At 40.9% G+C, this 12,708-nt stretch overlaps 1 protein-coding gene across 1 annotated transcript in view; it reads right to left on the bottom strand.

Annotated features, from left to right (window-relative positions):
* LOC308704790 (solute carrier family 24 member 2) overlaps positions 1-10,275 on the bottom strand; it is a gene marked incomplete at both ends in the record, with an annotated part of 129,183 nt that extends 118,908 nt beyond the window's left edge. The window contains one exon of the mRNA XM_081389362.1: positions 9,436-10,275. Coding sequence (XP_081245488.1) covers positions 9,436-10,275 — 840 coding nt within the window. The remainder of the gene's footprint in view (positions 1-9,435) is intronic.
* Between the last annotated feature and the right edge of the window lie 2,433 nt (positions 10,276-12,708).

The following is a 12,708-nucleotide window of genomic DNA, read 5'->3' as shown; positions in this document are numbered from 1 at the left end:
AAGGGTTGGAGCGAAGGCTGTCTCCCTCCACCCTGAAAGTGTATGTTGCCGCCATTGCCGCACATCACGATGCAGTTGAAGGTAAGTCTCTGGGGAAGCATGACCTGATCATCAGGTTCCTGAGGGGAGCGAGGAGACTAAATCCTCCTCGCCCTCCCCTCGTACCCTCTTGGGACCTCTCAGTGGTTCTGACTGCCCTGCAGAGTGCTCCATTTGAGCCTTTGCAATCAGTGGAGCTTAAGTTCCTGTCAATGAAGACAGCGCTCCTGGTTGCATTGGCCTCCATCAAGAGGGTAGGGGACCTGCAGGCATTTTCGGTTGACGAAGCGTGCCTGGAATTCGGGCCGGCTAACTCTCACGTGATCCTGAGACCCCGGCTTGGATATGTGCCCAAGGTTCCTACCACACCCTTTCGAGATCAGGTAGTGAACCGGCAAGCGCTGCCCTTGGAGGAGGCAGACCCAGCCTTGGCACTGCTCTGTCCAGTACGCGCCCTTCGTGCTTACGTAGACAGAACGCAGTGTTTCAGGACCTCAGACCAGCTCTTTGTCTGTCATGGTGGGAAGCTGAAGGGAAAGGCTCTCTCCAAACAAAGGTTGTCTCACTGGATAGTGGACGCCATTGCTTTGGCTTACCAGCAGCAAGGTCGACCGTGCCCCCTTGGTGTGACGGCCCACTCCACTCGGAGTGTGGCATCCTCTTGGGCTCTAGCGCATGGCGCCTCGCTAACAGACATCTGCAGAGCTGCAGGCTGGGCGACACCTAACACATTTGCGAGATTTTACAATCTCCGAGTAGAGCCAGTTTCTTCTCATGTACTCGCTTCAACTAGCCGGTACTAGATTCTGCTCAGGTGTCTTCGCTTGCTCGCCATTCCTCTCCACGGACGGGATACGTGCGCTATTTCCTCAGGTGAGCCTCATAAGCCCTGAGTCTCCTCCAGCACTGATGACGTCAACGCCAGAGTTATGCCACGGGCAGCTTTCGCGCTTGGCTAGGTGCCACCATGTGCATGGTTCCCTTCGGGCGACCCCCACATGTGTATTCCACTGTAAGCCTCTTTGAGCATGTGTCTTTCCCTTGGCAAGCCACCTTGCCACCCCTGGGGTTGAAATATTCCACCTGCGGCTGGACACCCCAGTGTTACTCCGTATGCAGCCCTTCGGGGTCATATGTGTATTCCAAGTCCCCCCCTTCGGGTTGGGCATGATTGCATATTTCCACTGGATATGCTTCCCAGTGTACCTTGGTATTCCTGTGTTAAGTAGGACTCCTTCGTCCGTGCTAGTTTCACGACAGGGAGCTCAGACTTACGCAGGGCACTGGTAGACAGTCGAGAGGTGGCGTGATTATACGGGAACCCCATTCGTCGTCATCCGACGTAACTCGGAGTGACAACGAAAGGGAACGTCTCGGTTACGTATGTAACCCTCGTTCCCTGAGTAGGGAACGGAGACGTTACGTCTCCCTGCCACTTCCGCTGTACCGCTGGAACGCCTGAGTTCAGTCTCGGCTCCTCAGCGAAGACATATCTGCATCTTGCCAGCGACTTCCTTATATACCCCCATGGTGGGGCGGAGTTACGCTATGCAAATTCCGCAGACCCATGGCATTTCTTTGCCATTGGCTCGTGTTTTAATACTCGAAGATGATAGGATTTCTAAGCGAAACCCCATTCGTCGTCATCCGACGTAACGTCTCCGTTCCCTACTCAGGGAACGAGGGTTACATACGTAACCGAGACGTTTTGCGTCATCGGAGGATTTTCTGGCCAGAGGCTAAAAACTACAGCCAGTAGTAGGGGCTGTTCCGCATTTGTTCAACCCGCCCATAGAGGGTGCGATCTCACTCACATAATGTACACACAGTCAGCCTTCTTTCTTTGGAAGCTAAGCTTGCAGGCTCTTGTTCTGTGAAGAAAGCTGAGTAGTAGGAGAAAGCTGAGTAGTAGGGGTTACCATCCTCCTTTTCCCGGACTTGTCCGGCGGGCGAGATCGTTCAAAATGTCCGGGATTCGGCTTTTGCTTTTCTGCAGTCGTCATTCATTGTTTACATGCACACCTTTTGTTTCAATCTAACTGAATTCATTCCGATTGGTGAATCTGAATGTAGAGTTTACATGAACGCTAAACAAGTGATCGGTTGATGTGCGTTTTAACATACGAGACCGGCGCGTCTCAGTAATGACGCCACCGGCCTCGCGCCGTTCTCCCGCGGCCATCAGCCTCGTCCTGCTCGCCACAGTAAACATGATGAATGGCGACTGTAGAACGCAAAAGCCGAATCCCGGACATTTTGGGCGATCTCGAAATCCCAGGCAGACTCGTCACGGAGACTCACTGGTAGCCTAACCTTGTTGTTTTCAACTGCGCTCTCTAACCGGTAGGCGTGGCCTCCTAGGGCAGCGAAGCAAGTGCATTCTGGGAGTTGTTGTCTTTCATCCACATAAGCCAAAAATACATTTTCTGGCTTTTCTCAGTCTAGAAAGCTCCAAATTAAAAAATATCTTTTTTAATCTAATTTTTTTATCTAATTTCTTCTACATAAATGACCTATTTTAAATACACATTCATCTTTCCAGAGGTGAAGTATCCCTTTAACAAAAGATATCATGATCATTGTAATGGGATATCATAATAAATTACAGTAGACGGTGAAGATTTTAAAACGAGTGGTTTGTTCATAAATTACCTTCATGCTGTGGAAATACAAACCGCAATGAGCGCAGTGCTGAAAAAGGTGGGGCTACATAAGGTCTATAAGGAAAAATATTCAAGTGATCACGTCAGTGCCTTACGCTAACACACAACATATCAGTTCTAGTGTTGCTAACAGGACATTACAGCCTATTCATCATGAAACTAAAAATGCAGTCAGCTAAAAATAGAAAAAGTTATTCTGTCCAGGCAAGTTTTGTGGAACAACTGATTTAGTGCAAAACAAATTAAATGCGCATGTGTGACCTGCACGTACAGAGTATGCATGGTTACAAAAATCGGGTGATGCGCGTACTATTATGGTGATGAAATTTGAAATTTGAAAATATGAAATTTCGCTAACCTCTTACAATAACAAAGGTGTAGATTGATGACGCAGTGAATAAGCAGAATCATAGAACTTGTCGTCATGCCGTAGGATCTAATAATGTTTATGGATGAGTGAATACATTAATGATTTTTAACATGACTGTGGTATGAAGAGACAGATATCAGTGCCACACGCGAGTCCCGCGGATATAAAGAATGAGGACATTTCATTCTACCGAACTACCCGCAAGTACTGAATTAATACTCAAACTTATGGAAGCTTGTTTCCGCCACTGAATAATAAATAAATAATAATATTTGCAACTTTTTATCTAACAATTCTGACTTTTTTTCTCACAATTGCGAGATATGAAGTCAGAATTGTGACTTTTTTTCACAGAATTGCGAGATATGAAGTCAGAATTGTGAGAAATAAAGTCGCAATTGTGAGAAATAAAGTCGCAATTGCGAGATATAAAGTCGCAATTCTGAGATATAAAGTCGCAATTGCGAGATATAAAGTCGCAATTCTGAGAAATAAAGTTGCAATTGCGAGATATAAAGTCGCAATTCTGAGAAATAAAGTCGCAATTCTGAGAAATAAAGTCACAAATGGGAGATATAAAGTCAGAATTGCATGTTATAAAGTTGCAATTGCGTATTATAAAGTCAGAATTGTGAGATATGAACTATTCTGAGGTAAAAAAAAAAATCTGTCTTTTTTCCCTTAGAATTCGACTTTATATCTCACAATTGTGAGTTTATAAACTCGGAATTTCTCAATTCTGAGAAAAGATGTCAGAATTGCAAGATATAAACTCGCAATTATGTGTTATAAAGTCAGAATTGCGTGATATAAAGTCGCAATTGCGAGAAAAAAAGTCTGAATTCTGATTTTATAACACAATTCTGACTTTACATCTCGCAATTCTGACTTTATAACACGCAATTGCGACTTTATTTCACGCAATTCTGACTTTATATCTCGCAATACTGACTTTATGTGTCGCAATTCTGACTTTATAACACGCAATTGTGACTTTATTTCACGCAATTCTGACTTTATATCTTTATATCAGAATTGCGAGATATAAAGTCAGAATTGCGTGAAATAAAGTCGCAATTGCGTGTTATAAAGTCGCAATTATCTTTTAAAATGTTATATTTTGTGGCGGAAACAAGCTTCCATACAAACTGGTCAGTTTATGTAACAGAATAAAATTGTGAGGTAACACAGCGCTGTTTCACTTGGTCTACACTATCATACTAAACTGTATTTGTGTGTGTTGAAAGTTATAATGTTATTCTATGTGTTAGTTTGTCGGCTGTATGAGAGCAGTAAGCTAGATCAACATTTGAATAACATACTGATCATATTCTAACATTTCATCATGTTGAGCTATATAACATTGATTTGTTTTATGTACATTTGCTCACCTGTAGCTCACCTAATAAAGTACATGCAAGAGCGGCTTCTCTATCAAGTTATGAAGCTCTGTCAAGTCGAAGTTTGTCACGGACGTGGAGCTCTCGGCATCTCGAAAACGCCACTGATCCTCGATACTGATCCTTGTTTTATTTCTCCTTTTTTCCCAAAGTCTGCTAGCCAAGTTTGCTTAGTTTTTTAATATTTTGATACAAAATTCTTACATATTATACCTTTAAAGGTGCACTGTGTAATATTTAGGAGGATCTGTTGACAGAAATGCAATATCATATACATAACTATGTTTTCAGTGAACCGTTGTTTTTATCACCTTAGAACAGGGATGTCCAATCCTGCTCCTGGAGGGCCACTGTCCTGCAGAGTTTAGCTCCAACCCCAATTAAACACACCTGAACCAGATAATCAAGGTCTTAGGCATTCTAGAAACTTACAGGAAGGTGTGTTGAGGCAGGCTAGAGCTAAACTCTGCAGGACAGTGGCCCTCCAGTGGCCCTCCAGGACTGAGTTTGGACACCCCTGCCTTAGAATGAGCAGTTTCTATCTACATACACCGCGGGTCCCCTTACATGTTAAGTCACCATTGTGCGCCGTTATGTTTCTACAGTAGCCCTAAACGGACAAACATGTTTTGTCACTATGTTGTTCTTAGTGCAAAGAAACTAGCTAAAATCAGCAAATAAAACAGACACAATGATGAACAAGTAACAATAATATTTGCAAAAACTTTCCGTTTTACTGAATAATTAGGCTAAGTAAACATAATTTCTTACTTTATCTTTGTAAAGAAACCTCATTGCTTAACTGGCTACTCTCTGCTGTCTCAGACGCCATCATATTTTATTGTCAGTCACCGTCTGTTGGTTGCAATTTGCAACCTCACCACTAGATGCACTAAAAATCACACACTGCACCTTTAAGCCAAGAACAGACGTTTTAAAAACAGTTATGTGTATTTAAAAGGGACATGGGTAATTTCCCATGTAAATATAGTAGCCAATCATAACAGTGGGCATTTATGCTGTATTAATAATATTTGTTTATTATTAATAATATTAATAATATTATGTTATTTATATTACACCTTAAAAGGCAATGTTACCAGACATCACAATCCTGTTTGAGTATGTGCTGTTGCGGCCATGTGATGTACTAGAGGTAACTGCAAGGATGCTGCTTTCAATAATTGCTGCATTGATCCCAAAGCCAGTTTGCTGAATCTGTGGATGTTTTGAGTTAAATGTGCAAATGGTAAAAAATTGTGCAGAGTGTCCAAATTAAACTGATTAGATGTGTCCTATCACTGTGCAAGCAACACCTTGAGTTAAAAATCTAATTTTACGTCAACAAAAATTATTTGATTTGATTTATTAGACAAAAAAAATTGTGAAATACACTCAAATGTCAAGGATAGCACAATAAAGTTGTCTTCACGAGCGCTTACACAGATACACACGGGAGTGTTTGAAAGCAGGCGTCTATCAGTGGATCTGCCTATCAGTGGATATATGAGGGATGGATATATTTGACATGCTGTGATCAAATTTGACCTCCGACGAAATTCTGGCAGTGTCAGAAGATTTGAGTCATAGTCCTGTAGTGTGACATTTCACACCATCCGTCAACCGTCAACAACCGTCAAATTGTCTTCGTTTTTCAAAACAGGCTATGACCAAAATTAATGTTTGAGATTTCTTTGTAGCCACCACATGTAATGCAGCTCACTGTCACCGTGTCATTGATTGATGATTTAAAACTCCGGTCAAGTTTTCTTGTGTGCGTCCGCTTTTAACGCGTCTTGACTGCCATTAATGACAACTGAGATCTTACAGTGTGACATGGCAAAAAGCAAGGATCATGTTCGTACAGTCTGACAAGCAACAATCTTAAAGGACTATCGTAAATTGCACAGTGTGCACCCGGCTTTAATTGATCTAACAGTTTTGAATGATTCACTGTGTCAAAAGCTTTGTGGAGATCCAAGAGTACCATTCCACACATTTTACCTCCATCAATCTGCTTCCTTATAAAATCTGTGAAATAAAGTAAGGAAGTATCAGTTGAATAGGATCTTCTAAAACATGATTGAAAATCATAAATTAAACCATTCTTTCATACATACTGATACATCTATTTATACACAATCTTTTCTAAATTTGTTTAAGCCAAACTAAGAATGGAGACAGGATTTCCAGGATCATATCTATTTCCTTTTTTGTATAATGGATTGATCTTTATGCCAGATGGGACTATACCTTTCCTAAAGAAAGATTTACAGTAAATTCAACAGTTGGAACTATAATATATATGCAGCATCTCTTAAAAATCTAGCTGGAATTCCATCTAGACACATGAAGATCTTCTAACATATTAGTAATTCTGTTACTTTAGTAAAAATGAAACAGTTAGGTAATGCCCCCCTTTTTTAGATAAAATCTCTTAACAAAATGAATTCCATACATTCCTTTAATCCTCTCGTTCTCCTTAGTTCTCCTATAAATCAAAAGAGCCTTATTCCAGCTTTTTATTAATTCCATTATTTCCTGATTCATCCAAGGACTAGATCTTTGCTTAACTCTCACCTGTCTAAGGGGGGCAATTCTATCCATTACTTTAAGAAATAAAACTCATATGTCAATTAATTTAACTGCAATGTGTCCAAGCATCATCAACCATTGAGGTATTCTGAATGTCATTTAACTCAATAAGTTGATCTTTAAATGCTTCAATACTTTATTTTTTAACAATCTAGTCAGTACTGTTTTATGATTACTACGTTTTAATTTACTAAGTTTCCTTGTACAGAAGATCGCTAATGCCATATTCTATTACTCCTTTCTGAGAAATATACTTTACATCAGACACCAGAATAAGATCTATGGCACTTTCCCCACTTTCCCAAACTAGATTTGATTATAATTTGGGATAAATGAAATCATTTACATAATGACTGCAGGGCATTAGAATTATCCTCTATTCTTTTACATATATCATTATTAAAATCCCCCATACAAATACATTCTTTTGTCAAGGCATTATAATTATTTTAAACAAAGTCCCTCGTAAAAATCTTTGGGACGATAACAAACTCCAAACATTATTGGCTTAGTCGCAGGTATTAACAAGTCCAAGAACAATAACTCAAATTACAATAACTCACATTAAAATGAATGTCCGATCTAATAAAAATACAAACACCCCTTCCGTGTTTGTTGCGATCCTTCCTAGGTGCGTTATAATTTTATACACATATCATTATCACCTACTGATGAATCTAATCATGTTTCTGTTAAGTAAAAAAGACCCAGTTTACAATTTTTAAGTAACCACCTTAAGATTTTCTTGAGGAACAATGATGGAGAGTAGATCTTTCAGGCGAAATCTGACGTAAACAAATGATGTTTTATTAACAAAGTTCGGGAGGAGCACGTTCAAATAATCAAGTAATCAATCAACTCATCAAACAATTACCATGTCTACCCTATCAGCATGAGAGGAAGCATATATATATTCACTCTGTCAACTCATCTAACTTCCTTGACAGTTTTCAGCATCCCTCCACCACCCCGACTCCTCACTCTTGGCTTGTTCTTTCACAGCCACGAATACGGGGGGAGTACTCTGGGTTCGGGCCGAATACCGAGCCCGGAGCCCTCTCCTCAGACAGCACGCCAAATACGCATTTATTCTATCTGACTTATTTGTAAGTGTGAACTCGTGAATGGACAATAAATCAATATTTCACAGATTTAGCTCTGTTGTGGACAAAAAAGTGCTGTTTTTCAATGGATGCTAGTCATGGAAATTTTACCCAAGTGCGACGGATTGGAACGATTCATCTATTTCATAACAAAGGTATGAAGTTGATTTTGCATTTTGTCGTTTGCACAAATTACAATATTACTATTGCTGGAGGGTCTATATTGTAACACCGTAGATTGACACTAAACCCTTAGAGCTTTCAAATGATGTATAATTTGTTATTATTCTCAATATTTTTAAACAGTTTTCTATATAGTAAACGTAAATGATGGTAAACAAAGTGACGTCAACCCAGAGTCAAAGGGTTTTTAAGGGACGCTCCTTTGGAAATTGTGAAACTTCTCTGTGGTGCTTGAAGATGCTTTGACAACTGCAGGGGTTAGGGATTAGGCTCAAGGTTAAACTGCGGTATTAGATCATGATTATTGTTAGTCGAGGCCTCGTTGCAGTAGCAGAGACAAATGGATTACGCTACACAAAGCCTGCAGGATTATTTCGGCTGCATCCATGACTACTGCATCACAAATGAAGAGCTTATGCCTTAATGAAGAACCAAAACACAGGAAACTGCAGGAAAACTATACTCACAGTCATGCATGAGCATATGCATATGTAGTGTATGCCATAAAGACAACTTCTACCTGTTGCCTGGCAACATTTGAGTTCTGACTCGGGTCCAGTATTGTGTGTTTAGAATTTATATATGTTTCTTCATCATCCTCAGGATCTCTTGTGCATGCCGACAGCTCTATGTTCTGTTGTCCCCCAAATCCTGCAGTCTGGCAAAATAACCTTTCAATCACTGTCCACGTATTATTAACCAAATAATAAAAGTCCCTCCAGGACAGAAGTTGTAGATCCCTGGCCTACACAACGCCATCAATGTGAGGACTGCGATGAGGACCTCAAGGGCTGAGAGCGGCTATTGGTATAGGGCCTAGTACAAGATTACTATTGCATAGTTAGAAATAGGCCTAATCATTTGCATTTTTCTGCTTATCCATTGGTCTTCAAACTTTGGTATCTTTGGATTTGGGAAGCTGGTTGGGTCATTGTGGTATTTCCTATTACTTGACTAATCCTACCCAGAAATACCTCTCTACAATCAGACCAGTGACCAAATTACTTATCCAATCCCCAATTCAAATGGGGGGTCTACAGTGGTTGGACAGACAGAGGAAGGAAGAGATGTTGTCAACTCACCTTTGGCTGAGCCTCCACTTCCACCACCTGGTTTCTGTTCGTGACGCTCTTGACAAGAGTCTCTACCGTCCCATTGAACTTCATGAAGAGCACATAGGTGGCGTAGACGAGCAGCATGCTGATACTCTCCAAGTACGTGATGTAGTTATCCAGGAAGAAAACTATGAGCATAATGAGGCCGATGATGTAGAAGGTGACGTCCCTGAAAAGAGGCCACCACGTCAGGTTCAGGATCTCCTTGGAGAATACAGCACACATTCCAATGACGAACAAGATGTTGAACACAGCGGAGCCGACAATGGTTCCGATGCCCACATTACTGTGGGAAATGAATACGCCGATGACGGAGGTGAAGAGCTCAGGAGCCGAGCCCCCGGCCGCCATAAAGGTGGCGCCCGCCACGTCATCTGAGATTTTGAGTTTCTCTGTAATGACTGTGAGTGCGGGGACAAAAAACTCGTCACAAACGATGGCAAGGGCAATGAACATGTAGATCATGCCGAACATGTGTAACACGACAGCGCCACGCCGACGGTCCTCTAGGCTGAACAGGTCAGTCGGATAGTCCCCTTGACTCTCGTTTGACTCTGCGGACGAGCGCATGGCTATGGGCGTGTCCTCCGAGAGGTTACTGTAGTAACCCAGGTGTGTGGATAGCAGTGTTCTGTGTGGGGCGTGGCTCTGAAGCCCCTCCCACTGAGCAGTAGAGTGCCATGAGAAGGCCACTGCACTTATTGCTACGAGACTGATGAGGAGGCTGATCACCCGCGCAGGCCTGAGTTTTCTCCATAAGCGCTTGCGGGCACAAACAATCTGACTGTGCTGCACGTCGGAGGCCATGGCCATTCTCTCTGCTTCAACACTCATGTGCTCTCTTGTTACGCTACGGTTAGGCTTAGCGCATGCTGAGAATGCTACTTGTACAATAAATCTGTAGAATCCAGATGTCCTTCAGCACACCAGAGGCTTCCTCATATTAGCCTGAGAAAAATAATCACACAGAAAGGGTGGGGTGGGGGTTAATCACACATCACACAAAGCCAACAAGATCTATGCTGCAATACGTATGTCCAAGTGCACTAAGTAAATGGTGTGTGTGTGTGTGTGTGTGTGTGTGTGTGTGTGTGTGTGTGTGTGTGTGTGTGTGTGCAATGTGTGAATCTGTGAGCATCTGCGATCGCTGACTTGCTCTTACTCACAGCTGCGTCTGCATTTTCAAGGTCACAGTGAAACAGCACAATGTCAAAAGCATGTCTGCATCCCTCTCATGCCCTACGCAGCAGTTTCACAGCATGAACCTTATATAACCAAAAATAAGATCTAAATAAAAGCTCAAATTCTTCAACAGCGATACTACTGCCTTTGCCATTCTACTGACTGCCATGAACAAAAATGTTTTCATTTTGACACATTATTATCTATAAAAATGTTTTCTGAAGACCTAAATTTATTAGATTGCCACATAACAATGATTCTGGACATCTGAATGGAACTTTCATAGTTTAATTTTAGATCTACTCCTGCCAGTGTTACAACACATTTAAAAGCCTTTTCTTCCTCACTATATCAAGACTATTCCTTCCTCAATGATCATGATATTAAAATACTAGAATGAATTAAAGTAATGAGGTCTGATTAAAATAGGTCTTTTATTTACATATTTTCTTTAAAGCATATTAAAGCGATTTACTAGTATGGCCTTATATTGTATTGAAGCATTTATAGGCTTAGTGGCTGGAAAAAATACAAATTAAGTAATACAAAAATTAAAAATACAAATGCTAAATTGTAAAAAAAAAAAAAAAAAAAAAAAAACATTGTCCAGAAACTATAGTGCAGTATGAATGTGCAGTACAAAAACTGGAAGTGTTGAGTCAGTTACGATTAGTTAGCTGTACTAAATCTGTCTTTATTTTGTTTTACTTTTACTGAAAATAATACATATTCTTAGTATTACAAATAATAGTTGTATTAATAAGTATTATCATAATAATGGAAAATTGGAGCTGGTTTAATTTGTTGTTTTGGGAATACTGATATTTGGATAGGCTATATGTAGGTAAATAATGATATACATAAACAAATGTATTTCTCTAAACTCCTTACTATGCTCGTCGCGTTGTTATTCTCTCTTACCCAGTCATTTGTCATTCATGTTATGAACATCATCAGTAAATTTTTTCCATGCGTGGCAATGTCACTTCTAATAATGCTGTCATTTATAATGCTGTTATTAAAGGGGGGTATGGCTGTCATACCTGAATAATCACAGTCTGTCTGACATGCAACAGACCTGTGATTCTCATGACCTCTGAGCTCTGTGTGCCGAAATATGATTGTTATAGGCTAAATAATCAATAGTCTGATATATGCAGGTAAGTTCTGATCTAACGCAACGTTGTCTGCTCATACTCTTAATAAACACTATTGATGCATCATGTGCAGTGTACAACGCACCATTTCTGAACTGTATATTAAAAGCAAATAAACACATTGATAAACTCACTGATCGAATAAATGAAAAAATGTGACTTACATTCAGAGGTGATGGATGAAAGCGACGGTTCGGCGCGACGCATACAGCAGGTTGACAGTCCGCGTGCGTCCTCTCTCGTGCCCTCCAGTAATTTCTTTCCGACTATGATGATGCTGATGATGTTATTTAGGGGCGGAGCTCCGAGAGCGCGTCTCTGTGTCCAATTTCATGCTCTTATTCCCAGACATTACCTATAGCGAGGAGCGAAGTTCAAACCGACCACAGCCCCTCTCTCTTTCTGTGTGTGTGTGTGTGTGTGAGAGAGAGAAAGAGAGAGAGAGAGAGAGAGAGAGAGAGAGAGAGAGAGAGAGAGAGAGAGAATGCGCACCGTGTCGCCCAACACGATTCCGCGCAGCCCTGTGGTTCTGTGACATCACAATGGCCCAAGTGGAAGCGTTACCGTGGTTACAGCAGCAGCGTTCTCCGACAAGCGAAGTCTAACATCATCACGAGTTTGACTGATAGAAAAAGCACTAATCATCATGTTCACACATACTCCCCCTCCCTCCTCATTCATAATTGACATGACACTGACGTGTTGTTTTTAAACGGTGCCTCTGGTTATGGTAACATATAGTACAGATACCTTTACTTTATACAAATAAATTAATATAAATATTTTTTTTTCTGTAATCAATAACAGTAATGCGATTTACAGAGAAGTTTTTATGAAAGCTGTGTCGCACAAAAAAAAAAAAAAAAAAGCCCTTATTTGCTTCATCATGACTCTGTCCATG

Source organism: Scardinius erythrophthalmus, assembly GCF_964197995.2.
Source record: "Scardinius erythrophthalmus genome assembly, chromosome: 2".
NCBI lineage: Eukaryota > Metazoa > Chordata > Actinopteri > Cypriniformes > Leuciscidae > Scardinius > Scardinius erythrophthalmus.
This window is presented reverse-complemented; position numbering and strand designations above follow the sequence as displayed.